We start from the raw sequence: 27,909 nt of genomic DNA, 5'->3' as shown, positions 1-27,909 counted from the left end.
GGAGGAGCCAAGATGGCCAAATAGGAACAGCTCCGGTCTACAGCTCCCAGCGTGAGCGACGCAGAAGACGGGTGATTTCTGCATTTCCATCTGAGGTACCGGGTTCATCTCACTAGGGAGTGCCAGACAGTGGGCGCAGGACAGTGGATGCAGCGCGCCGTGCGCGAGCTGAAGCAGGGTGAGGCATTGCCTCACTCGGGAAGCGCAAGGGGTCAGGAAGTTCCCTTTCCTGGTTAAGGAAAGGGGTGACAGACAGGCACCTGGAAAATCGGGTCACTCCCACCCGAATACTGAGCGTTTCCGATGGGCTTAGGAAACAGCGCACCAGGAGAATTATATCCCGCACCTGGCTCGGAGGGTCCTACGCCCACGCCCACGGAGTCTCGCTGACTGCTAGCACAGCAGTCTGAGATCAAACTGCAAGGCAGCAGCGAGGCTGGGGGAGGGGCGCCCGCCATTGCCCAGGCTTGCTTAGGTAAACAAAGCAGCCGGGAAGCTCGAACTGGGTGGAGCCCACCACAGCTCAAGGAGGCCTGCCTGCCTCTGTAGGCTCCACCTCTGGGGGCAGGGCACAGACAAACAAAAAGACAGCAGTAACCTCTGCAGACTTAAATGTCCCTGACAGCTTTGAAGAGAGCAGTGGTTCTCCCAGCACGCAGCTGGAGATCTGAGAACGGGCAGACTGCCTCCTCAAGTGGGTCCCTGACCCCTGACCCCCGAGCAGACTAACTGGGAGGCACCCCCCAGTAAGGGCAGACTGACACCTCACATGGCTGGGTACTCCTCTGAGACAAAACTTCCAGAGGAACGATCAGACAGCAGCATTCCCGGTTCATGAAAATCCGCGGTTCTACAGACACCGCTGCTGATACCCAGGCAAACAGGGTCTGGAGTGGACCTCTAGCAAACTCCAACAGACCTGCAGCTGAGGGTCCTGTCTGTTAGAAGGAAAACTAACAAACAGAAAGGACATCCACACCAAAAACCCATCTGTACATCACCATCATCAAAGACCAAAAGTAGATAAAACCACAAAGATGGGGAAACAACAGAGCAGAAAAACTGGAAACTCTAAAAAGCAGAGCGCCTCTCCTCCTCCAAAGGAACGCAGTTACTCACCAGCAACGGAACAAAGCTGGACGGAGAATGACTTTGACGAGTTGAGATAAGAAGGCTTCAGATGATCAAACTACTCCAAGCTACAGGAGGAATTTCAAACCAAAGGCAAAGAAGTTGAAAACTTTGAAAAAAATTTAGACGAATGTATAACTAGAATAACCAATATAGAGAAGTGCTTAAAGGAGCTGATGGAGCTGAAAGCCAAGGGTCGAGAACTACGTGAAGAATGCAGAAGCCTCAGGAGCCGATGCGATCAACCGGAAGAAAGGGTATCAGTGATGGAAGATGAAATGAATGAAATGAAGCGAGAAGGGAAGTTTAGAGAAAAAAGAATAAAAAGAAACAAACAAAGCCTCCAAGAAATATGGGACTATGTGAAAAGACCAAATCTGCATCTGATTGGTGTACCTAAAAGTGACAGGGAGAATGGAACCAAGTTGGAAAACACTCTGCAGGATATTATCCAGGAGAACTTCCCCGATCTAGCAAGGCAGGCCAACATTCAGATTCAGGAAATACAGAGAATGCCACAAAGATACTCCTTGAGAAGAGCAACTCCAAGACACATAATTGTCAGATTCACCAAAGTTGAAATGAAGGAAGAAATGTTAAGGGCAGCCAGAGAGAAAGGTTGGGTTACCCACAAAGGGAAGCCCATCAGACTAACAGTGGATCTCTCAGCAGAAACTCTACAAGCCAGAAGAGAGTGGGGGCCAATATTCAACATTGTTAAAGAAAAGAATTTTCAACCCAGAATTTCATATCCAGCCAAACTAAGCTTCATAAGTGAAGGAGAAATAAAATACTTTACAGACAAGCAAATGCCGAGAGATTTTGTCACCACCAGGCCTGCCCTAAAAGAGCTCCTGAAGGAAGCACTAAACATGGAAAGGAACAACCGGTACCAGCCGCTGCAAAATAATGCCAAAATGTAAAGACCATCGAGACTAGGAAGAAACTGCATCAACTAACGAGCAAAATACCCAGCTAACATCATAATGACAGGACCAAATTCACACATAACAATATTAACTTTAAATGTAAATGGACTAAGTGCTCCAATTAAAAGACACAGACTGGCATATTGGATAAAAAGTCAAGACCCATCAGTGTGCTGTATTCGGGAAACCCATCTCACGTACAGAGACACACATAGGCTCAAAATAAAAGGATGGAGGAAGATCTACCAAGCAAATGGAAAACAAAAAAAGGCAGGGGTTGCAATCCTAGTCTCTGATAAAACAGACTTTAAACCAACAAAGATCAAAAGAGACAAAGAAGGCCATTACATAATGGTAAAGGGATCAACTCAACAAGAAGAGCTAACTATCCTAAATATAGGATAGTTCCACCCAATACAGGAGCACCCAGATTCATCAAGCAAGTCCTGAGTGACCTACAAAGAGACTTAGACTCCCACACAATAATAATGGGAGACTTTAACATCCCACTGTCAACATTAGACAGATCAACGAGACAGAAAGTTAACAAGGATACCCAGGAATTGAACTCAGCTCTACACCAAGTGGACCTAATAGACATCTACAGAACTCTCCACCCCAAATCAACAGAATATACATTTTTTTCAGCACCACACCACACCTATTCCAAAATTGACCACATAGTTGGAAGTAAAGCTCTCCCCAGCAAATGTAAAAGAACAGAAATTATAACAAACTGTCTCTCAGACCACAGTGCAATCGAACTAGAACTCAGGATTAAGAAACTCACTCAAAATCGCTCAACTACATGGAAACTGAACAACGTGCTCCTGAATGACTACTGGGTACATAACGAAATGAAGGCAGAAATAAAGATGTTCTTTGAAACCAATGAGAACAAAGACACAACATACCAGAATCTCTGGGACACATTCAAAGCAGTGTGTAGAGGGAAATTTATAGCACTAAATGCCCACAAGAGAAAGCAGGAAAGATCCAAAATTGACACCCTAACGTCACTATTAAAAGAACTAGAAAAGCAAGAGCAAACACATTCAAAAGCTAGCAGAAGGCAAGAAATAACTAAAATCAGAGCAGAACTGAAGGAAATAGAGACACAAAAAACCCTTCAAAAAATTAATGAATCCAGGAGCTGGTTTTTTGAAAGGATCAACAAAATTGATAGACCGCTAGCAAGACTAATAAAGAAAAAAAGAGAGAAGAACCAAATAGACACAATAAAAAATGATAAAGGGGTTATCACCACCGATCCCACAGAAATACAAACTACCATCAGAGAATACTATAAACACCTCTACGCAAATAAACTAGAAAATCTAGAAGAAATGGATAAATTCCTCCACACATACTCTCTCCCAAGACTAAACCAGGAAGAAGTTGAATCTCTGAATAGACCAATAACAGGATCTGAAATTGTGGCAATAATCAATAGCTCACCAACCAAAAAGAGTCCAGGACCACATGGATTCATAGCCGAATTTACCAGAGGTACAAGAAGGAACTGGTACCATTCCTTCTGAAACTATTCCAATCAATAAAAAAAAAAAGGGAATCCTTGCTAACTCATTTTATGAGGCCAGCATCATCCTGATACCAAAGCCAGGCAGAGACACAACCAAAAAAGAGAATTTTAGACCAATATCCCTGATGAACATTGATGCAAAAATCCTCAATAAAATACTGGCAAACCAAATCCAGCAGCACATCAAAAAGCTTATCCACCATGATCAAGTGGGCTTCATCCCTGGGATGCAAGGCTGGTTCAATATACGCAAATCAATAAATGTAATCCAGCATATAAACAGAACCAAAGACAAAAACCACATGATTATCTCAATAGATGCAGAAAAGGCCTTTGACAAAATTCAACAACCCTTCATGCTAAAAACTCTCAATAAATTAGGTATTGATGGGACGTATCTCAAAATAATAAGAGCTATCTATGACAAACCCACAGCCAATATCATACTGAATGGGCAAAAACTAGAAGCATTCCCTTTGAAAACTGGCAGAAGACAGGGATGCCCCCTCTCACCACTCCTATTCAACATAGTGTTGGAAGTTCTGGCCAGGGCAATCAGGCAGGAGAAGGAAATAAAGGGTATTCAATTAGGAAAATAAGAAGTCAAATTGTCCCTGTTTGCAGACGACATGATTGTATATCTAGAAAACCCATTGTCTCAGCCCAAAATCTCCTTAAGCTGATAAGCAACTTCAGCAAAGTCTCAGGATACAAAATCAATGTGCAAAAATCACAAGCATTCTTATACCCCAATAACAGAGAAACAGAGAGCCAAATCATGAGTGAAGTCCCATTCACAATTGCTTCAAAGAGAATAAAATACTTAGGAATCCAAATTACAAGGGACATGAAGGACCTCTTCAAGGAGAACTACAAACCACCGCTCAATGAAATAAAAGAGGATACAAACAAATGGAAGAACATTCCATGCTCATGGGTAGGAAGAATCAATATCGTGAAAATGCCCATACTGCCCAAGGTAATTTATAGATTCAATGCCATCCCCATCAAGCTACCAATGACTTTCTTCACAGAATTGGAAAAAATTACTTTAAAGTTCATATGGAACCAAAAAAGAGCCTGCATCACCAAGTCAATCCTAAGCCAAAAGAACAAAGCTGGAGGCATCACGCTACCTGACTTCAAACTATACTACAAGGCTACAGTAACCAAAACAGCATGGTACTGCTACCAAAACAGAGATATAGATCAATGGAACAGAACAGAGCCCTCAGAAATAACGCCACATATCTAAAACTATCTGATCTTTGACAAACCTGACAAAAACAAGCAATGGGGAAAGGATTCCCTATTTAATAAATGGTGCTGGGAAAAATGGCTAGATATATGGAGAAAGCTGAAACTGGATCCCTTCCTTACACCTTATACAAAAATTAATTCAAGATGGATTAAAGACTTAAACGTTAGACCTAAAACCATAAAAACCCTAGAAGAAAACCTAGGCATTACCATTCAGGAAATAGGCATGGGCAAGGACTTCATGTCTAAAATACCAATAGCAATGGCAACAAAAGCCAAAATTGACAAATGGGATCTAATTAAACTAAAGAGCTTCTGCACAGCAAAAGAAACTACCATCAGAGTGAACAGGCAACCTACAAAATGGAAGAAAATTTTCGCAACCTACTCATCTGACAAAGGGCTAATATCCAGAATCTACAATGAACTCAAACAAATTTACAAGAAAAAAACAACCCCATCAAAAATGGGCAAAGGATATGAACAGACACTTCTCAAAAGAAGACATTTATGCAGCCAAAAGACACCTGAAAAAATGCTCATCATCACTGGCCATCAGAAAAATGCAAATCAAAACCACAATGAGATACCATCTCACACCAGTTAGAATGGCAATCATTAAAAAGTCAGGAAACAACAGGTGCTGGAGAGGATGTGGAGAAATAGGAACACTTTTACACTGTTGGTGGGACTGTAAACTAGTTCAACCATTGTGGAAGTCAGTGTGGCGATTCCTCAGGGATCTAGAACTAGAAATACCATTTGACCCAGCCATCCCATTACTGGGTATATACCCAAAGGACTATAAATCATGCTGCTATAAAGACACATGCACACGTATGTTTATTGCGGCACTATTCACAATAGCAAAGACTTGGAACCAACCCAAATGTCCAACAATGATAGACTGGATTAAGAAACTGTGGCACATATACACCATGGAATACTATGCAGCCATAAAAATGATGAGATCATGTCCTTTGTAGGGACATGGATGAAATTGGAAATCGTCATTCTCAGTAAACTATTGCAAGGACAAAAAACCAAACACCGCGTGTTCTCACTCATAGATGGGAACTGAACACTGAGAACACATGGACACAGGAAGGGGAACATCACACTCTGGGGACTGTTGTGGGGTGGGGGGAGTGGGGAGGGATAGCATTAGGAGATATACCTAATGCTAAATGACAAGTTAATGGGTGCAGCACACAAGCATGGCACATGTATACATATGTAACTAACCTGCACATTGTGCACATGTACCCTAAAACTTCAAGTATAATAATAATAATTTAAAAAAAGAAAACAAAAAGAATCATCTTTATTTGTGGGCTCCAATTTCTCTCTTCCCATTCTCTCATAAACAACTCTAAACATAATCTTTCCCAAGCATCTTCTAAAGTTACTCCTGTGAAGGTCACCATTGCCCTCCATGCTAAATCCAGGGGTCAACTCTCTATCCTTACCTTACTCAATCTATCAGAAGCTTGTGGCACAGTTGGTCATTCCATTCTCCTCGACCACTTTCTTCACTTGGCTTTCAGGGTTCCATAATCTCTTGGTTTTCTTCTATCTTACTGGTCACTTCTTCTCAGTCCCCTTTCTGGTTTCTCATTTTCTCCCCAGTCTCGTAAAGTTGGAGTACAAAACTCAGGGCTTGATCCTTGGTCCTTTTCTCTCTTCCATCTATTTATACCCCCTAACGGAGCTCATCCAGTATTAAAATTCTGTCTTTATATTTTTTAGTTGTTATACTGTACTTTTAAATTTGTATTATTCTTATCATTGTATTTTTATTGATGCTTAATAGACATATATACTTCCAGGGTACATAAAATATTTTGATACATTACATAATGTGTAATAATTAAATAGCAGTGATTGGTATATCCATCACCTTACACATTTATCTTTTCTTTATGCTGGGAACATTTGAATAACACTGTCTATATTCTAAAGACTCTCAGAATACTTGACATCTTCAATTGTACATCTAAGGGACATCTCAAACTACATACATCCAAATTTTAACTCCTGATGTTTCCCCTAAATAAGCTGCACCCCTACAACCTCCCCATTTCAGTTAATGACCACTTCTTTTTTGACTCCTCTCTTTTTCTCACAACTTACATCCAATATCTGTAAAACAGAATGGCTCTACCTTCAAAATTTACTCAGAATCCAAATACTTCTCATTACCTCCAGTGCTATCACACTGGTAAGAAACACCACCATATTTCTGTTATTATAGTAGCCTCCTTAATTCATCTCCTTGCTTTCACACCCTTTTCCTCTTATAATCAATTCTCATACTAGCAGCAAGAGCCATCCCTTTACAATGAAAATCAGATCATGTCACTCCTCTGCTCAAAACTCTACAATGACTCCCCACTTCACTCAAAGTCAGTCTTTACCCTGGCCAAAAGGTCCTATGTAATCTCCTTGTCCACCAGTTACCTCTTTGCCGATCTCCCTTGCAACTCTGCCCCTCACTCACTCCACCCCAGCCACAAGAGGCCTGGAGCTGTCCCTCAAACATGTATCAGGCATGTTTCCATGGCCTGTAACACTTTGTCTATAGATATTTGCATGGATAATTCTCTCATTTAAGTACTTTGTTCAGATGTCACCTCATCAATGAAACCTGCCCTGACCACCCAAAATGTGGTTCAGATGTCACGACTGATCCCACATACACACACGTCAAGAGGGTATGAAAGCGGGTACTGCTCACATAATAAGACCCTGCAAGAAGATCAGAGCAGGTTCCCAAACAGGTGGGAAAATGTATGGAGAAAGCAAGGAAAAGAGACTGGCTTGGAGTTTTATGGTGGTTGGTGGGTGGCACTGAGGTAAGAGTTCCTGCACATGGGCCAGGACTTACATGGTTTGAACTTTCCACTAACACCAAAGGAGGGAACAGATGGGCTTTCTTATCTGCTTGCTCAGGTCAGGGGCAGAAAGAGAAGGGGAGTGGTCGGGCTTGAAAGCTGTCTGCCATTGAACATCAAAATGGAGTCACACTCTTTATTACAACCACACGATTTTAAAATGGTAACTCGTCCCCCTCCAACCTCTACTCCTTATATTCTCCATAGCACTTATCATTTTTGCCCACACTCTGTAATTTACTTGTGTTTATAGTTTATTGTCAGCATGTTTATTATCTATTAGAATATAGGGCAAGATTTTGGACAATATTGTTATATATTTTGTCTAGATTGTATATATGAGTATTGGGCCACTGATACTTGCCAGGAGCTTAGAACAGTGCCTAGCATATTGAAAGTGCACAAACTTATTTTTTAAACGAATTAATGAATGATAAGAAATGTATGCATTATTAGATGAATCATTATTGAATGTGTCAGAGGACCTCATGATAGAAGTGTTTATCACAAATGGCATGGAGAAACTCTTGAATGTGGATGTCCATATTATTAAATATGAAAAAAGCGCTATAATATTATTTTTACTACTCTACCTGACTGCTTATATATCTGTGAGCATATGGATACACAAATTGTATTCTATGCATCGTTATATCTTCACTGCCTAGATCAGAGCCTGGCAGTGAGAGAGTTAACAGATACTGGTTGACTAAATAAATAAATCGATGAACAAACTAAATGAAAGAGCTGACACTAACAATTGCAGCACATTTAAATAATTAGCCACCTACAACAGTTTATTAAACAGTTCAGTGCAATATGATGCAGAAACTGTTACTTTTTCAAAATAGGTTTGTTTTTAATATTTTAATTCAATGTTTTAGAAAAAAAAACACTCCATAGCTTTTACTTGTAAAAAGGTTTAGTCTTTTTAAAAAGTAAATTAAATGTATAAAAAAATCAAAACATTGTTAATTTGTTCATTCTATATATGAAATTAACCCAGCTGTGTGCCTTCATAAAATAATTGGTTTATTGAGAACTGTAATTTTTCTTTTTTTTTTTTTTTTTGAGACAGAGTCTTGCTCTGTCATCCAGGCTGGAGTACAGTGGGGCAATCTCAGCTCACTGCAACCTCCGCCTCCCGGGCTCAAGTGATTCTCCTGCCTTAGCCTCCCGAGTAGCTAGGATTACAGGTGCCGCCACAAAGCCTGGTTAATTTTCATATTTTAGTAGAGACAGGGTTTCTTCGTGTTGGCCAGCCTGGTCTCCAACTCCTGGCCTCAAGTGATCTGCCCACCTCAGCCTCCTAAAGTGCTGGGATTACAGGCATGAGCCACCACACCCAGCCAGAGCTATAATTTTAAGTGAAATCATGTATGAAAACTTCCCTGAATAATAAAAAGCAAGCATACTATGGATATAGGAATTTCTAAAACTTACATAAAATTTAAGTCTATTTAATAAACTAGGGTGAAGGAACTCTCTTCAAAGGTATCCCTCCCCTGTGCATGGAGAGACGCACCTGTATGCCGCCCGGTGCCTCTGCAGAGCAACTGCAGCCAGCTGAAGCCGGGCCTCCACCACAATCTCCAGCTCGCCAGCGGAGCACTGAGACAGGGTCTTCTGTTCCACCTCGGACAGAAGGAAGTTTAGCCTGTCCTCAGCTTCCATCAGTAACATCGACTAAGGAAAGGATACCATACATCACGTGAGTTCAGAAATAATACAAATACTGTCTCTTTCTTCTTTAGCAAATATTTTTCATGTACTGAAAAGTAACAATGAATGGAAGACCAAAAAGGAACTTGGTATCTAATTATCAGAGAAGAGAGTTCAGCAAAAAGGAAAAAGGCAACAGAAAACGAAAAGGAAAGTGAAAGCAAGGGTCAGCATGCATGACAGTGACCTTTTCTTGTGTGCACAGCTGGTGCTTACTATTCACAGTAGTTATGTTCTATAAAGTTCTTGCAAACACTGATTACTGGATACTGAGCCATTGCTCCTAGGGGAGACATGGAGAAAAGTACCCGAGAGCCTCTGGTCACAACATTTTCATTAACTGCTCAATACACAGCCTTGTTTAATGTGTGTTTATGGCTAAGGATATATAACAGTATATTTAATATATACTGTTAATTTGCTAACCTTGAACTCACAGCCAATAGCACTCACTTCTGAAGGAAGCTTATCTAACACATAGTTTCTCCATAAGGGACACCACAGCCCTCTTAACTTAGAAATGCTCCACAGCACTTCAGCACTATGCTGGAGGGTCATTGTAAATATTGACAAAAATTCAAAAAGCATGGTACTAAATAGACCGTGAAAAGGACACTTGTTTACAGTATGAGAGTGGCAACAAAAAGTCAGAGCATCTCCTTGTTCAACTCAGCTGGGAATGTGTGCATTGGGCAGCTCAAATTTTTCTGTGCTCTGCGTGTGTTCACGAATAGCCAACAGAGTGCCAAGAGTATTGATTTTCAGGCTACAAATAAATTTCAGTAGATCTGCAAATTAGCAAACACAGAATCTGTGAATAATGTGGATCAACTGTATTTCAAGTTAAAGTATGGTCACCTAGTTGGTATAATGTGAAGATAATGAGATTTTTACAGTAGACAATCAATAGTAAATAGCAACCTAACATGGCAGAAGATAAAGGGACCAACCAATCTTTCAAGTGACAGGCCACTAAAAATGTATTTGTGCAGAGCAGTGAATATTATATAAACATTAGGGCAATTCAGTATAATGTTTAAGAACATGGATTTTGAATCAAAAAGATGTAGTCTTTCTCCTGGATCTATATTTTATTAGTTGTATGATATTAGTCAAATTCTTAGATGTCTAAGCCTCAGTTTTCTCATGGTTCAGCACAGCACAGTTCAAAATGATTGCTACCTACATCATAAAGTTATAAAAATTAAATAATCATGCAAAAGCTGTTGTTGCCATTGTCATCACTATTATTGGGAAATGATAAACAGGGGATGGAATACTTATATCCCACCAAATAATGAATCATGTTTCTTTGTTTTTTTTTTTTTTTGAAATGGAGTTTCACTCTTTTTGCCCAGAGTAGAATGCAGTGGCGTGATCTTGACTCACTGCAACCTCCGCCTCCTGGGTTCAAGCGATTCTCCTGCCTTAGCCTCCTGAGTAGCTAGAATTACAGGCATGCGCCATCACGCCCAGCTAATTTTGTATTTTTAGTAGAGACAGGATTTCTCCATGTTGGTCAGGCTGGTCTTGAACTCCCGATCTCAGGTGATCCACCCACCTCGGCCTCCCAAAGTGCTGGGATTACAGGTGTGAGCCACCGCGCCCAGCCGAATCATATTTTCTGAAGCACCTTAATCAGGTTGTGAAGTCAAAGCTGGACACCACTGGACATCTACTTTTCTCATGAGGAGTAAACTCCACCTCTGGCTCCAACCCATTCTTACACAAGAAAAGGTAACTGCTCTCACAAAAGCAAGCATAACTCTGAAAGCAGGCCCATCCAGGGCCTAATAGTGGATTTTTGGTAACTAACTTATGGTTTGAAAACAGTTTCAAACTTACCTTTAGCATGCTAAGAGTGATCTCATCTTTAAGTTTTGTAAGATTATAAAATGAACTTCCATCATCCTTTGAATATATCTCTATAAAGACACAAAATTTTGGAAGGACCAAGGATATCTATGGTTAGTTTAAATATTAATTCTAGGTTTATTTTATTTTATTTTGAGACAGGGTCTGGCTCTGTCACCCAGGCTGGAGCACAGTGGCACAATCTCAGCTCACTGCAACCTTCACCTCCTGGGCTCAAGCCATCTTCTCACCTCAGCCTCCTGAGTAGCTGGGACTACGGGCGCACACCACCATGCCCGGCTAATTTTTGTATTTTTTGTAGAGATGGGGTTTCACTATGTTGCCCAGGCTAGTCTTGAACTCCTGAGCTCAAGTGATCTGCCCACCTCGGCCTCCCAAAGTGCTGGGATTATAGGCATGAGCCACTGCACCCACCATAATTCTATTAATAGTTTTTAAAGCTCATCATTCACAGGAAAACTATCCATAAGTTTAATAATTTTTTTAAAAAACACAATGATAATATAGAAACACGGGAATATAGAAACATATTCCTGTATCAAATAGTCCCTAATGTCATATATTAGAAGGCTGAAGCTGATTCTTACAACAAATCAGACAATTCTGAAAGAATTTTTTAGGTATTTAGTGATGTTATTCAAGTTATTGGCTACTGATATAGTTTTTCCTCTTCTGGGATCCCAGGACTCCTGAAAGCCCTCTTCCAGGTATTTCTAACATTTCAATAAGATCTCCGTGGAAGCATCAGTTCTGCTGATGTGAACAAGCCCCTCAGTCTAAGAGCTGAGCGTGAGACCAGTTGGAAGAGCAAAATCCACAATACTCAAATATCTCTTTCAAAATCTCCATCCACGATCCAAAGCCTGCTCTTATTCTGAACAGGGGAGAAGTGAGAGAATTCAGATCACAGTCTTTGCCTGCTTCATTCAACTGGGCTTCTAGACTGTGGGAGAGAAAGATAAACCACAAATCATTTGACTACAAATGACAGAAACATATATCCACCTGAAGAAATTAAGTTTGTTAAGTGCAAAGAAAAATTCTGAAATAACATGAAACTTAATACACCGAACTTCCTCTCCTCTTTCAACAGCAACACTTCCCTACCTGGCTAGTCTCCTAAATTATGAGGGTCTGAATCTAGGGGTCAGCTGAGGATGAGGGAGGGCTAGGGCTCTTGGGAGGCCCAGCAGGAGGATCTGGGACTGGGCTTTTTCACCTAAGGGACAAAGTAAGAATGACAGAGACAATGATGGAGACAAACCAAATGCCTGAACATGGTACAAAAGAAGCCTGGAATGCATGTTACCATACAAAAGACCCTAGGAAGAGTTTAACCTAGACATTTTCATGAACCCATGTGTGATAAAATTAACATGGGTCCCACATGAGTGTTCTCCTCTAGAATAAAAAGAAGAGCTAGACAGATAGGCCATCCATAGGCGAAGAGATATAGGAGTCCTGATGCCTTAGGAAGGCTAGTTACCTGCCTGCCACTCTACATCTCACTGACTTCACCTTCTCCATTGCATAGCTGATACCAACAAAACAGGAACCCCAATGGGATGACCAGCAAAAATAACACCATAACTAGGATCTGTGTTTCAGACTAATCATGTTCACTTATATGCATACTCCTCTCCTTTCTGAGCACCTGGCAAGCTATACTTCCTGGCCTCTTTGCAGTTAAATTTGGTCTTATCCAATTACATAAGAATTCCAGACTAAATTCCAGAGTTCCATTTAAGGGCTCATGTGCCACCCTATGGCTTTCTAGGCAAGGTCAGAGCAGAGTGTTTCAGATGGTGTGCTTCCAGGATAGCAGCACTTGGGTACCTGAGTGGCTCTGCAAAACACAGCCCCTTGTCAATCTGAGCAAGAACTAAACCCTTGCTGTGTTAAGCCATGATATTTAAAGACTGATTTGCTATGACAGACCAGCTTAGCCTGACTTCTACAGGGGGGCTCAGTAGGCAAGAAGAGGAAACTCAAATGGGAAACAGGACTGCTAGGAGCAAGCATGACAATTTGAACCCAAAATAATAACAACACTTATGGAAGTGCAAGCAGAGTACCAAAAAATGCTTTCTGGAACTAAATGCTTTGTCAAAATGCAGATTCTTTCAATGTTCAGGCAGGTTTCAGGCAGATGTGCTTCCAGCAAAATCACTGATCTAAAAGAATTAAGAGAAACATCTCTAATCAAAAAATCAAATTTTCTAAAATAAAAGAAATAGATCTCTTATCCGCATTTATGGAAGCCAGAAGACTAGGATTAACATCTAGAAATACTGAGGAAACGATAGAAAATCTACATATTTAATTCTAAACCAGTAATTACATATGTAAAAAGTTAGTACTAAATAAAGTTATTGAAATTGAATGGACATGCTAAGGGAAAACTAATAAGAATCTAGAATTAAAATCAACTAAAATCAGGAGTTGGATGTGAAGTGAGGTGATGTCACCTGCTGAAGGGAAAAGCACGAGAGAAAAAGGGAAACTGAAAGTTTTTCAAAGTCTTTAATTTGAGTGGAGTAGCCTGGTAAGTGAACTAGCTGCTATGTTATCTACAAGTAATAGTAGAGAATATGGGCCTAATTGTGAACTCCAGGAAGGGAACATAAAAAGGGCACAAAATATGAAAAAAATGAGAAAATATATTATGTTCTTGGGTGGGAAGACAATAAAAATATATAAATTACATTGAAATTAATACAAGCATCTCAACGAATTCCAATGAAAAAGCCAAAAGTGCCTTTTGTCTTTTGTTATCATAGTTTTATTGTTTAGAATCAGATTGAATTACCTTGAAGTATGCAGGTAGAATATTCCTAAGAATATATGAGGAAAATAGGAAAAAGTGAAGGGTGAATAGTGATGACCTTAACAGACAAAAGTACTAATATTTTTCCAGATTGTTCTTTCAGGAATCATGAATCCAGCAATACTTCACCCCTTCTAGAACCCACAATCCATTGACACTACCAGTGTTTCACTGTTCCCTTTCCCTCTCTTCCCCCTGCCATCTCATCCCTCCTTACCCAGTTTTAGTTCCTTAGTCCATCAAACATAATCACTCTTGCAAACACCTTAAATTTCCTTGCCTATCTCTCCTTTATGGCACCCACCTGGTCAATCCCCAAGCCCCTGCAAATCCAATTCTCTGTTGACATTGGCACCCCTGAATTTTAATGTGGCTGGGAAAAAACGATGCTAACTCTTCTCACTTTAAATACAAAAAGGCTCTGCAAGCTGCCCAGAAGTCCTGCTCCATTTCCCTAGTCCATCTGCCCTCCTACGCTCTAAGACAACTACTTCATCCCTTCTCTTCTCTCCTTAAATCTCCAACACTTTCTCCCTGCTTCTCACTCAGTTGATGTCTTTGTTTGCTATTCCAATGAAGAAACCACAGAAATTAGCAAATAACTTGCAAACATACCCACAATACATCTCTCCATCCATTAGCATGTGAACCTATACACTCTGCCCTTCAACTTGTCATTATAGGTGAATTTTATGTTGCCATGTGGGGCCAAACCCTCCATTTGAGTACTAGTTCCATTCCCATCTTGCCTACTTAAGGGTATCATGTTAGATATCTCCTCACTCCACACCTTGCACCATCATTATTTTCCCTCTTTCTATTTGATGATTCCCACCAAAACAAAAACAGACTGCTACTTTTTCAGTTTTTTTTTTAATCCCTCTTTTGTCCCTTTCAGCAGCCTCCCCATTTATCTCCATTCACTCTGATTCCCCTGCACACATTCTGTTTGATTCCACTCCAATAAGGGTTAGTTCAACAAAGTTTATCTTCTAGATTCTTCAATGACATTCCTTTTGTTAAGTCCAACCTCCATCCTCCTTGGCCTTTTGATTCAATTGATCACTCCTTCCTCCTCAAAACACCTTGTTCACTCATCCTTTCTCAGTCTCCTTTGTGGATTCTTCCTCATTTATTTGACCTCTTGCTGATGAACCCAAGCATTTATTCCTTCACCTGTCTCTTCTCCATCTAAACTCATTGCCATGGAGATGACGTGTGGTCTTAGGCCTTTAAATACCATCTATAGACTAATGATTGGGAAACATTTCTTCAGTGTGGACTTCTCTCCTGAGCTCCAGAATCATATCTCAAACTCTCTACTCTTTAGTTCCTCTCAGGTGCTTAATAGGCATCCCACACTTAACATGCCTCAAAGTGAACTTCTGATCTTCCCTTTCAAATCTTTTTGACTCCACCTTCAAGGTATATCCAGAATCTGGCTACTTCTCACCAACTCCACTGCTACTACTCTTGTTGAAGCCAACATAAGTTCTTACTTGAATTATTCAATAGCCTTGTAAAAAGAAATATGATTATGCTCTTATATATTCACCCTGTTCATTCCCCTAACCCCATAGCCTAACCTAGTCTCAATACAGAAACCAGAGTTAGGCTTTAGAAACTTTTAATTCTTCCTCTTAAAAATTTTCCAGTGGTATTCCAACTCACTCAGAATAAAAGCCAAATATTTTATTATGACTTTCAAATCCTTTCATAATCATTCTGTTATCTCCCTGACAGCATCTCCTGGAACTTTCACCTTTGTTCACTGGGCTCCAGCTGTTCCTCAAGCATGCCAGGCACATGCCCATCTTAGGGTCTCGGTATTTGTTCCCTTTATCTAGAATACTCTTCCTCAGAAACTCACATCTCATTCCCTCTCCTCTTTTAGACCTGTGCTCAAATATCATCTGTTTATTAAGACTCTTCCTGATAACCCTATTTTAAATCACACCCCACTCCTGCACTCCCTAACCCCCTTTCCTGCTTTCCAAAGCACTTGTTACCATGTAACCCACAATGCCTTTATTCATTTAATTTATGTATTTTTCTACCATAACAAGTTTTAAGAGAGTATTTTTTGTGTTTATTTTCCCTGTTATATTCTCAATTCTCAAACAACATAGGAGGTAATAAATAGTTTTCAGTTATAAAATCAAATTAACTATTTTATTAACACAGGAAGCCAGGAAAATCAGTAGTCCAAAATACAGAATCAAGAATCATACCCTATTTCACTTAACATAATGTCCTCCAGTTCTATCCATGTTGCTACAAATGACAGGAGTTCATTCTTTTTTATGGCTGAATAATATTTCATTGTGTATATATATCATATTTCCTTTATCCATTCATCCACTGCTGGACACTTAGGTTGATTCCATATCTTGGCTATTGTTAGCAGTGCTGCAATAAACATGGCAGTGCTGGTATCCCTTTGATAAACTGATTTTCTTTTCTTTTGGATATACAGAAAAGATTTCTGGATCATACAGTAGCTCTACTTTCAGTTTTTTGAGGAATGACCATACTGTTTTCAATAGTTGCTGTACTAACTTACATTCCCACCAACAGTATATGAGCATTTTCCTTTCTCCACATCCTCACCAGCATCTGCTGTTTTCTGTCTTTTTGGTAAAAGCCATTTTAACTGGGGTGTGATTATATCTCACTGTGGTTTTGATTTGCATTTTCCTGATTATTAGTGATGTTAAGTATTTTCTCATATGCTTTTTGGCCATTTATATGCCTTCTTTTGATAAATATCTATCCAGGTCTTTTGCCTACTTTTTATTTGAATTACTTGTGTTTCTTTTGCTATTGGGTTGTTTGAGTTAATTATATATTAAGTGAAATAAGCCAGGCACAGAAAGAAAAACATTGCCTGTTCTCACTCATATGTGAGAGCTAAGAAAAGAATTGTTTTCATGGAGGTAGAGAGAACGGTGGTTACTAGAGGCTGGGAAGGGGAGATGGGAAGAAGGGATGAAGAGAAATTCATTAATGGGTACAAACATACATTTAGATAGAAGAAATAAATTCTGGTGTTTGATAGCACAGTAGGGTGATTACTGTTAACAAGAATATATAGTATATTCCAAAACAGAAGAGAAGATTCAGAATGTTCCCAACACAAAGAAATGACAAGTGTTTGAGGTAATGGATATCCCAATTACCCTGATTTGATCATTACACATTTTATGTGTATATAAAAAAACATATACCCCACATACATGTACAACTATTACATATTAAATTTAAAGCTGAAAAATGAAAAAAGAATCATAACCTGGTACATATGAGAATTTATTATATAATGAATTTCTTATTTCAGTGAGGAAACGATAGATTTTTAAAATAAATGATAATGACACACTAGCTATTCATCTAAACTTACAAAGGATATAACATCTCAGGCAAAAGAGACATCCAAAGTCTGAAACGCAGTAAGTAATGGTGAGCAAAGGAAACAGCAAATAAGTAGGTAAAGCTAAACAACTATTGAATGGAAAAAAAATAGTATAATGTATAAATATCAAACTAACAAAAAAAAAAAAACTAAAACCTAAAGCTATCAAATCATAAAAGTAGGAAAGGGTGATCAGAACAAAATGATCTATGAAGAGGGTAGAGATACTAATTAACTTTAAATTTTAAGTTAAATATGACACATCAATTTCATTCCTAGATATATAGAAGCTCTTACTCATAAGCACTCAGAGACATGTATAATAATGTTTATAGAAAACAGTCTAAATGTCTATCACCAGTACATGAAGAAATAAAGTGAAAATAAAGGAACCACAGCTACAAACATAAATACAGATAAATCTCAAAAACACATTGTTCAGGAGATTAACTTCTGGCATCCCAATGTGAAGAGCTCTATGAACCCACTTTACCACTAAATTAGTAAAAATTATTGGTTTTTTAATGCTTAAAGTCTCTGGAAATGATTCTAAGGTCATACAGCAAATGATTAAACATCTAGTCAAGAACACTTACTAAAATGTGGTGAGAACAGTACTGCAAGTCTGTGGTATTTGGAGAAAGATGACTACTTCTCTTCCCTCTGCCTGTTCAGTGAGATGGAAACTTCACTTCAAACTGGCACAACTAAGCAGACAGGGTTCCCTTGTTCCACCCAGCCTCACCACCTTGTGGGACAGAGTCTCTAGCTTAAGCAAAGTAACACTGAGAACACAGGAGCCCCTCTAAGTCTTTTTCCCAACTCGTAAGTGTAGTGAACAAAGAAAATAATAAAGATTGAAATAGATAATAATAAAACAGAGAACAGAAGAAAAAGGAGAAGAAATCAACAAAATTGAAAAACCTATAGGTAGACTGAGAAAGAAAAAGGGAGAAGACTCAAATTAATAGAACTGGAAATGAAAGAGGAAACATTACTACTAACCTTACAGAATTTAAAAAAAGAATTATAAAGGAATACTATGAAAAAATTGTATGCCAATAAATTAAATAACACAGATGAAATGGATGAATTCCTAGAAAGACACAAACTACCAAAACTGAGTCAAGAAGTAGATAATTTTAAGAGAACTACAAGTAAAGAGATTGAATTGCTAATCAAAATGCTATCCACAAATATAAGTTCAAGCTCAGATGTCTTCACTGTTGAATTCTACCAAACATTTAAAGAAGAGTTAATATCAATTCTTCACAAACTCTTCTAAAATATAAAAGAGGAGGGAACACTTCCCAACTCATTCTATGAGGCTATATTAATTATGCCTTTACATTTTCTGTATGTCTCAAGACCAGCCTGGCCAGCGTGATAAAACCCCGTCTCTACTAAAAATACAAAAACTTAGCTGGGCATGGTGGCAGGAACCTGTAATCCCAGTTACCCAGGAGACTGAGGCAGGAGAATTGCTTGAACTTGGGAGGCGGAGGTTGCAGTAAGCCTAGATGACACCATTGCACTCCAGCCTGGGTGACAAGAGCAAAACTCCATCTCAAAAAAAAAAAAATTCTGTATGTCTGATGTAGAAATGATAACATTTGGGGCCTTGCTGACCTCCCAGTTCCTAGAGATGGTAAAAGACTCACCTGTGAGTACACCTTTCATGTGCAAACTAAAGAGCCCATGCCCCCACCACCTCCTTTATTGGGCTTTTACCCCAGGCCACCCTTCCCCTGCCCTAATCACCCCAAGACCAGTTATCAGATATCTAGAGACAGCCCCTATGGCCCCAGGGCTCACTGAAATTATTCAAACTAAAATTATTCAAATACTAAGCCTGTTCACTCTGCTTTACCCATCCATTTGCATAGCAAACACAGTAAAGGCTCTTCCTCATGTTTCCCTTGCACTGCCCTCTGCCTCCTGAGACGCAGCCAAGCTCTCCTGTGTTCCCTTCTCCCACAGTGGTGTGGCGCACCCTTCCTCTTGGAAACTGTAACTATTTTTTCAGTAGCAGTCATCTGATCTGTTGGTCTCACCATACCTGAATAATAAAACCTACATTTTAAAATAGAGGCCCCAGAATTACTCTGATATCAAAAATAGACAAAGACACTACAAGAAAACTGCAGACCAATATCTCTTATGAGTATAAATGCAATCATTTTCAACAAAATGCTAGCAAACAGAATCTAACAAGTAAAAAGAATTATTGGCCACATGCAGTGGCTCACATCTGTAATCCCAGCACTTTGGGAGGCAGAGGCAGGCAGATCACTTGAGATCAGGAGTTCAAGCCTGGCCAACATGGTGAAATCCTGTCTCTACGAAAACCACAAAAAATTAGCTGGGCGTGATGGCAGGCGCCTATTGTCCCAATTACTTGGGAGGCTGAGGCAGGAGAATCACTTGAACCCAGAAGCAGAGGTTGCAATGAGCTGAGCTTGCACCACGGTGCTCCAGCCTGGGCAACAGAGTAAGACTCCATCTCGAAAACAATAATAATAATAATAATAATAATAATAATAATAATCCATGATCAAGTGGGACTTATCCCAAGAATGTAAGGTTGGTTAAATGACCAAAAATCAGTTAATGTAACATACCATATCAATAGAATAAAAAGCAAGGACCACATAATCATCCCAATAGATGCAGATAGAGCATTGAATAGAATTCAACACCCTTTCAATGATAAAAATCACTTGACAAACTAAGAATAGAAGAGAAATTGCTCAACCTGATAAAGCATATCTATGAAAAACCCACAGTTAACATCATACTGAATGGTAAAAATCACCTATTTTTAAGGCAACATCTAATACAATTGAAAATTTCCCTGTGGCCCATAAATCCCATCCGTGGGTTATATACCCCATAGAAAGATATACTATGTCATCTGGGTATGTTGCACTGTGGCAATGTTCCTTGGAAACGAAGTGCATGTGCACCAGTGAAGGTGCACATTTCTTCTTATTCAATCATTCCTCTATTGGTGCACATGGACTTTGTTGCCAAGGAACATTCATGGGGGATGATCATGGCCTAGAATACTATACAGTCAATATAATGGACCAAAGCAAAGCAGTAGACTTGGAGTGATTTCAATGAAGTTTTTCTGCATGGGAAATACCAGATGCAGAAAAGTGTGAATATACCATTTTGTAAATAAATGATAAATCCTATCCTATCATGAATGTGTATACATATGATAGTGTATTATATATAAAGCATATGAATATGGATATATATATAAACACGTATGTGTATGCATACACCTAGACATAAGTACATATGTGTGTCATTATATAAGCATAGAGAAAACTATGGAAGAATATATACTGTATCATTTATATAGATTAGTGGAGGCTGGGAGAACAGTTAGGGAAAGGGAGGAGAAAGAGAAATAAGCAAAAAATAAAACAATTACCTTTCAAGTTTGGTAGGTTTGGTTTGCTCTTGTTGGTAATTACTGTCTTAAATTTATTTTCTGGGACACAATTTATTGTCGCAGCCACACTTAGGAAAAAGTATGCTTTAACAAAATTAAACTTATTTAAGAGATGCGGTTGGCCAATTGTAACCAGAACTGCAGGCAAGCCTTTATTTCTTAATTCATCAATTGCCTAAAAAATGGAAAAAAGGAAAAAGAGCAAATTAGAAAAATACTTTTTCAGATATTATTATATTCATTCTTTTGCAGTCCACATTTGGTGTTGGATGAAGGGATATAGGGCTGGGCATGGGGTATTGTAAATGGGAGGTCTACTGAGAGAGACATGTAACATCGGAACCATCTCAACAGTTCAACAATGCTTCTGCTGTTCCCCACCAATTTCTAACCTGTGCCTCATGAGGCCAGCTCTGCCATCGTGGCAGAGTAAACCTGGTGCTCAGAGTGAAGGATGGGATCCTTTATCAGAATAGACAAACTGAAAGCTCATTAGACACACACATCGGCTACTCTGCTTTAGTGTAAGTAAATCAGAGATACTATGACAGGAACAGGAAAAGATGGGCAGACAAGCAATCTCCCTACCCAGCTTAGAGTCCACCGTCAATCATTAGAACCCCTTCCCATATACACCCTCAACTCCCTGGGTCCTCACCTATCCAAACACACTTCCTTAGCAAAATCACAGCTCTAACTCTGAAATCCAACTCTGAGCCCTCTTATGGTCTGCATCCCTGGGGTGGAAAACGGCTGGAGAAAATCACACAATCACACAAATTGTCCCAAACACACTTCCTTAGCAAAATCACAGCTCTAACTCTGAAATCCAACTCTGAGCCCTCTTATGGTCTGCATCCCTGGGGTGGAAAACGGCTGGAGAAAATCACACAATCACACAAATTGTCCCATTTTAAGTACCCAACCAAACCTCAATGCTGCCTGGTAATATTCCAATATTTTGCCAGTCCATTCACCCTCTCTCTCTTTCTTAGACAACCATTTTGCGCCCTTCTCTCCTCTAAATTCTAACCCTTCCTTCCCTGGTTTCCTCCCAGCCAATGACCTTGCTTCCTCCACTTCACTAGGAAAACTGAAGCAGTCAGAGTAGAGCAAACTCCTCCATCTGTTTCATCCACCTGAGCATCTGCCCCCAACAGCTCTACCTTCCTTTCTGCTACCTAAGGCTGGCATTACCACTTAGGCCTTCACTCCTTTCTCCAATGGGCTACTCAGCCATTCTCTCCTATATCATAAATATGCTAATCTCTGCAGAAACATTCCTATCGGCACACAGCCACGCTTCATCTCCTCCATTTTAATAACCCAAAAACTCTCTATATCCCAACTTCCTTCTCCAGCCACTACCCCATTCTTTCCTCCCCTTCACAGCAACACTCTGAAGAGTTCCAGTTTCTCTCCTTTCATTTGCTCCTAAACCCACTCCATCCCTACGTCTTAACCCTCTGGTCAAATCCACTGATGGCCTACACTTGGCTAAATCTAATGGTCAATTATCAGTCTTTGAATACCATGTAACTTCTGACCTGATGCCATTATTTTATATGCCAATTAAGCTGTCACATGCCATCAACTGTAAAATGCATTCTGATTTTAGAGACATTAAATGTGAAAAAAAAAATTCAAGTTAAAGACTCAGTGTATTATTGTATTTGATTCATCATCAAAATTTGATACTACTGATCACCCACTCTTTCCAAACACGCTTTCTGCTCTTGGCTTTCAGGCCACCACACTCCCTTAGTTTCCTTCCTATCCTACTGGCCTCTCCTTTTCTGTCTTCTTTGCTGGTTCTTCTTCTTCTCCTATACCTCTTAATATTGGACTGTCCTGGAACTCAGTGCTCTTCCTTCTCCTCACTCCCTCCCCTTAGGTGATCTTAATCAGGCTCATGGTTTTAATTTCATCTGAATGCTGATGAAATCACAACTTTTTCGCTGTAGCTCCAACCTCTCTTCTGAACTCCAAATTCACAGAATCAACTTCTGACTCAATTCCTCCACTTGGATGTCTAACAGATATCTCAAACTCAACATCTCTAAACTCAGTATCTCCAGCACACACACACGTGCGCACACAAACACACACACACACACACACACACATATACACACAATGTAAGCGCTTTGAGGTTTGGGAATTTGTATTATGGTTGACTGATGTATTTGATTGACAGCATCAGAATAGTACCTGGCACATGGTGGGCTCAACAGATTAGGAAAAGTAATCCCTTTATGGCATAAATCAGTCAGGACACATTTCTGCTCAAAACTCTCCAGTGGCTCTTCATTTTGCTCAGATAACAGCCTAGTTACAATGGCCCTACAACCCCTTCTCAATCTGACCTCTCTGACCTTATCTCCTACTGCTCCCATCATTCACAGAGCTCTAGCCACACTGGCTTAGATGTCCCTCGCCAAGCTAGGCAATCTTGTCTCAGGGCCTTTTCACTTAACTTTCCCTCTTTTTAGATTGTTCCTTCTCCAGATTTCATATGACTTGCACCTTTAGCTGTTTCAGGTCTATTTACAAAAGGCACTTCAGTGAAGACTAACCTGATTACCCCATTTAAAATTACCATCTCCAACCTAGCCCCATGCTCCCAATTCCCTTTATGCACAGCTGCATTTATTTTCTCCCACAGCATGGTTCTCCGTCTAATGCACTATATAATTTACATATTTATAATATATTTACTTATATATCATGCTTTATTACTAGTCTTGCCCATTAAAATACAAGCTCCATGAGAGCTTGGAGTTTTTCTGTATTGTTGATTGACTAATGTTGATTGACAGCATCAGAACTAATGTTGATTGGCAGCCTATTGCCTTGCACACAATAGGCTCTTGATTTTGTTGTTGAATTAATACATAAGGCAGATGTTGGGGCTATCTATTCTAGAAAAAAAAAGAAAAGAAAAACTATTTGCCTTACGTAAACAAAAAAATTCCATTGTTTGGAAGAGCTTGAAGCATGAAACTTCAGATTGGTGGGAGAAGGTTTCTCTTGTCTTTTCTCTCTACAGCAAACAGTGATTTAATGAGCCTTGACAATTACACACAAACACTTGAGGATCAAAAGAAGATTAATTAGTAATACTATTTAACACTCCCTTCTTTCCCTTTATGCAAAAAAACATAAAGTATAATCTGAAGAGTCTTAAGCAGACCAACGGTACTGTTTTAACTAACTAGCTAATAGAAACTGAGTTTCCATTATACTGTTAGTCTCTTTTTGAATAAAAAGAAATCATCAGACAGACATTCTTTTTATACCAAAAACCACTCCCTAAGGAAGTGTTTTAGGATGCTCTAGCGTTTAAGATAGGAAAGAAAGAAATATTCTTAGACACCCCAAGGTCTTGGAACACTAAAATGAAATAAGAATATGTATTTCTATCTTCCTAATACCAGTTATTTCATTTCAGGCAAATTGCTTATAAATTAAAACAAATTTTTAGGAAAAAAAAAAACAATGAATCATCTGAAGGATAATTAAAAGTGAACTTTGTGGAATAAAATGCACAATAATAGAAAAGTAATAAGATTACATTTAATAAAAGTTAGATATAGTCCTATTAAAATTATGGAAGACAAAAATAAAGCAATTTTGAGAAAATATCTTTCAAAATTATTTAATTAAAAATAAATACCTTACTTAATGCTGTTTCCTAGCACTTAAAAAAATAAAAACCATGTGTATATATCTGCATTAACTGTCGTCTGGTTCTATGAACTCCTTCCCCATTCATAGCCCCCTTTAACAATGGTTGTGCCACAACTCTTCTGCTCTAACACTTTCTAGGAGAGATAGACTGCCAATACGCCTAAGTTTTTTAAAATTATTATTTCAAGATATTCAAATATCACTAGGTCATCAAGTGCTTAAGTCCCAATCATTCCATTAGTGACAGGAACAAATGTATTTAGATGGGCAGTAGAACCCTCTTTTTGTGAAAGATACTGGGAAAAAAAAAGAAAAGAATATTACATAGCAGATTTTCAGAATCAAAGACTGTATCAACCAAATAGATTAGAATGACTCAAAAATTATCCACACTTAGGAAAACCATGTTTATAAAATATTATTATCCTTACCTGTATATTTTCTTTACTGGTAAGAGGTTTTCCTGAGTCAAATGATTGAAAGATCTGTCAAAATACAAAATAGTAACAGCAAGAACAAGATTACTTGAGTATTCTTTTAAATAAAACATTTAATGTGTTCTAAAATTATTTTAATTATCATTTTTATTGAAAAAGTAATTTATGCTCTAGTCAGAAAAGATAAGTATTGTATAAAGTAAAAATCATACATAAGTCAACTTCTTTTAAGAAATACAATGTTAATAGTTGATGTTTTTCCTACTAACTTCTTTTTGATGTATTTTAAATATATATATAGATATATATATATCTATATATATATATATATTTTTTTTTTTTTAGACCAAGTCTCGCTCTGTCACCCAGGCTGGAGTGCAGTGGCGCCATCTCAGCTCACTGCAAGCTCCACCTCCCAGGTTCACACCATCCTCCTGCCTCAGCCTCCCGAGTAGCTGGGACTACAGGTGCCCGCCACCACGCCCAGCTAATTGTTTGTATTTTTAGTATACACGGGGTTTCACCGTGTTAGCCAGGATGGTCTTGATATCCTGACCTCGTGATCTGCCCGCCTCGGCCTCCCAAAGTGCTGGGATTATAGGCGTGAGCCACTGTGCCTGGCCAATGTATTTTAAATTTTTAAAAATAGATTTCTATTCCATGTTCACTAAACATTACATCATAATTTTCTTCCCATATCATTATTTGTAAACTTCAGTCTAATGTGTAGGTGATACTTTATCCTATGAATGTAGCCTAATAACCTCTTTCCTATTGCTGGATATCTGAGGGAGCCACTTCCCCATCATTATCCCATCATTCAGCCCTAGTTTAAATAACACTGATGACTATTTTGTTTATATTTCTGATTATTGCCTTAGGATAGATTCCTGGAAGCAGAATTTCTGGGTCAAAAGATATGAATATACTGAGAAAATTGAAAGAGTCTGGCTCAATTTACACTCCCACCCACATTGTATGAAAATGTCAGAATTATTGCACTTTTAACAACAGTGAGTATTATCACTTAAAAAAATAGTTGCCAGTTTGAGATAAAATTGTATTGCTATTCAGAATAAATATTTTTGGTTTTTTTTTTCCTTTTTGGTGTATTACTTGTCATTATATTTGGCTCTAAATATACTGTTGCACTAGGAAACATTTAGTTTATTTGCCACAGGAGACTGATGTATCTAGTAGGATGCATCTCTCTTGGTATAGAAGGCCCTTTTTAAAAGATTCCCATTGGTAGAATCCAACAGCGATGTCCCTCTGCCCCTCCCTCATCCCCCTTGGTCACCAGGAAGTCACCAGCAGCTTCCATGGACAGGTTGCTCACATGTAGATGGTGTCCTACTCAAGTACCTGTAGCTCTTTGCCTGGCCATAAGAATGTTCAGGAGAGGCTAGAAGTGCAGAGAATAAACCTTACCAAAGAAGAACAGAAGTGTTCTACCCAGTCTCTCTGAGAGCCCCAGTTACCCATATCGGTGACCTTCTCGTTCACACTCTCTGGATTGGTTTTCCCCTATCTAGCTTTCCTGCTAGCTCACCTTACTTCCTAGAATCACTTCCCAAAGACACTATTGTTCCCAAATCCTAGTCTCAGGATCTGCTTTTAAGGGAACCTCCCAAAACGGTACATCACAGATAGCTTTTATTGAAAAAGTATTGGTGTTTTAAAAATTTTTCCCTTCTTTGAAGATATTCTTTATTACCCATAATACATTGAAAAGTGAGTAACTGAATCCAAGGGGAAATCCTTGGTGGTATAAATTAAAGAGAGTTTAATAATGGGACTTTAGATTTGATGATAAGAGCAGAATACCAATATGAGTATAATGTTAAAATACAGAATTTTTTTAAAGGCCTGTGAAAAGTTCAATAGTAATCTGTAGGACTTTTTCAGTTACTTCTTTTACAAGTGAAACTTAATTCATTAATACCTTCTTTAAATAACTAGCCTGCAGCTTAATAACATTGGCACCTATTTTAATTATAAATCCTGAACACATTTCCTCTTTTAATTACACTTTTGAAATTCCCAACTGAAGCTGGAAAGCTGCAAATTAACTTTGAGAATACAAAATCTGAAATCAGAATCTACTGGGAGATAGATTCACCCATACATTTATCTTATGAAAACTAGTTGATAAAAATGAAGTCTGGAATCTACTTGTAAAAATTAGCTTCTGAACTTTTGTTTATTTATTTCAGTGAAAGCAGTGACCATTGAAAACTCTCTCTTGTTTCTCATCCTACCCAACTGGTTTCTCTTTCCTTCTCATCCTCCTGGACTCTAAATGTGAGTGACCCTAATGTCTAGTCCTCTGACTTCTGCTTTTCTCTATCTGCCTCATCCCCAGCTGAATTCATCTAGTTCCATGATTTTAAATCTCTCTTCTAGCATTCCCAAATGTGTCCCTGCAACCCCAAACTCTCCCCTGAATTCCAGACCCTATATGATCTGCACCTAACTATGCTGCATTTCCACCTGGATGTCTACTGGGACTCTCATACTTAACATGTTCAACCCCTATCTGGAGCAGTATTCCCCATCTCAGTACACGAAAAAATCTTCCTACCAGTTGCTCAGGTTGAACACTCTGTAGTCATCCTTGCCTCCTTTCTCTTACATCCTGTATCCAAACCATTATCAGCAAATGCAGCTGGCTGTACCTTCACAACACACCCAGAAACAGACTGCTGTTCACTCCCTTCGGC

The 27,909-nt window shown here is 39.0% G+C and overlaps 1 protein-coding gene across 2 annotated transcripts in view; it reads right to left on the bottom strand.

Moving 5' to 3' along the window:
• The window catches only part of CFAP54 (cilia and flagella associated protein 54), a 389,038-nt gene that overhangs the window by 146,444 nt on the left and 214,685 nt on the right, over positions 1-27,909 (bottom strand). For both annotated transcript variants that reach the window (XM_024348012.3, XM_024348013.3), the window contains 4 exons: positions 25,181-25,234; positions 21,039-21,234; positions 11,325-11,404; positions 9,283-9,443 (listed from right to left, as the gene is read on the bottom strand). In XM_024348012.3, the coding sequence (XP_024203780.3) occupies positions 9,283-9,443; positions 11,325-11,404; positions 21,039-21,234; positions 25,181-25,234 (491 nt within the window). The remainder of the gene's footprint in view (positions 1-9,282; positions 9,444-11,324; positions 11,405-21,038; positions 21,235-25,180; positions 25,235-27,909) is intronic.

The sequence above is a fragment of the Pan troglodytes genome, chromosome 10, assembly GCF_028858775.2.
Source record: "Pan troglodytes isolate AG18354 chromosome 10, NHGRI_mPanTro3-v2.0_pri, whole genome shotgun sequence".
In the NCBI taxonomy this organism is placed as follows: Eukaryota; Metazoa; Chordata; class Mammalia; order Primates; family Hominidae; genus Pan; species Pan troglodytes.
The sequence above is the reverse complement of the archived record's forward strand: the minus strand, read 5'-3'. Positions and strand labels throughout refer to the sequence as shown.